This window comes from Acanthamoeba castellanii (genome assembly GCF_000313135.1).
Source record: "Acanthamoeba castellanii str. Neff unplaced genomic scaffold scf7180000083756, whole genome shotgun sequence".
Classification (NCBI taxonomy): domain Eukaryota; phylum Discosea; order Longamoebia; family Acanthamoebidae; genus Acanthamoeba; species Acanthamoeba castellanii.
The window spans coordinates 6499-7854 of record NW_004457446.1 but is presented as its reverse complement, the minus strand read 5'-3'; the positions used below and the strand labels follow the sequence as shown (position 1 = coordinate 7854).

Genomic DNA, 1356 nt, shown 5'->3' with positions numbered 1-1356 from the left:
GTGTTCTGCTGCTGTGTGACGTTCGGGCGAACGCTGATGGAGGGAATCGCCGAGCGGGCGGCCCGCTTGCTTCGACCCGGCAGCATCTTCCTTTCCGTGGGTCAGCCTCTGCCACCGCCACCATCTTCGCCATCCTGTCCATGGACGCTGGTCGAGAAGGTGTCTTGCGACTTCTCATGGGCTTCGTGTAATGTGTTCATCCAACAGGTAACCTCCAAGGAAAAGAGGAGCTTGTGAATGTCGTGCCAGTGATCACTCGAGTGTAGCGAAGTATCATTTATTCATTTATTCATTTGTTTACTTTCTTTTTAATATGGGCTGCAGACATATTTATGGGGAACGGGCCGTCACGTTGACAACCATTTGACGACCAAACTTCTCAACGCAACAAGATCACCTTCCCGACGCATCGGCGATTCGATTATGCTGTGCATCTGCGGGGCGGGGCAGCTTCTTGAATCAAACTTGGCAGGAACCAGGTTAGGTGCAATCAAAAAGGAAGAATGTTTGCCTGGCTGAACAAGATAGGAGGGGAGGGAGGATTCTTGACCTTGTATGCGGGCAGCTTGATTGGTGGCCGTGGCAACGAAGAAGAAGAGAAGCAGAAGAGATGGGAGAAGGAGGCCGAGCGCTTCTACTTTCGAGGGCGCCGGCTGATAGCGGGCCACCGCTACTCGCAGCAAAGCAACCTTGCTCGAGACACGGCCAAGGGCAAGGACCTGCTGGCCCGTGCTGCCGAGATGGGCCACTCTCTCGCCGCCGTAGACCTCAGCTGCTGCACCAAAGCCGTTAGCCACGACCAAACGCGCATCGATTGGATCAAGGCACGCCTCCCACCTCTCTGGGGCAATAAGTACATATATATAAATAAATAAATAAATAGGTAAATAACAACAATAATACAGGATATAGTGTATTACAATAAATACATAAATAAATACTTTTTATGGTACAGGCGGTGGAGATATACGAGGCCTTGGCGTCGGAGGACAACATGTTGGCCCTGCGCAACCTGGCCATCTGCTTCATATCTGGCCGCGGCGTGCGCAGGAATGCCAAGAAAGGTCTCCTCCTCCTCTTCCCCGCCCTTTGGCGTGGGTGCTGCTGCAGGTGCTGGCCGCTTGGAAGTGCTGACACACGCACACGCACACGCACCACCGCACACGCACACGCACCGATCCAACAGGATTTCAGATGTTGCAGCAAGCGGCTGCGGGCGGGTGCGACATGGCCATCTACGACATGGGCGTGTGTTACCGCAACGGCGACGGCGTCAAGCAGGACCTCAAGGAAGCCGTCAAATTCTACAAGAAGGCAGCCGAACGCGGTAACATCCTCTAATCCTCAGACGAAAAG

General features: G+C 53.8%; 1 protein-coding gene across 1 annotated transcript; it reads left to right on the top strand.

Moving 5' to 3' along the window:
• Positions 1-503: 503 nt before the first annotated feature.
• On the top strand, positions 504-1341 carry ACA1_309100 (Sel1 domain containing protein; the record flags this gene model as incomplete). Its single annotated transcript, XM_004339847.1, has 3 exons — positions 504-788; positions 956-1064; positions 1187-1341. The coding sequence occupies 3 exons, from the start codon at positions 504-506 to the stop codon at positions 1339-1341; spliced, it is 549 nt and encodes a 182-aa protein (XP_004339895.1).
• Between the last annotated feature and the right edge of the window lie 15 nt (positions 1342-1356).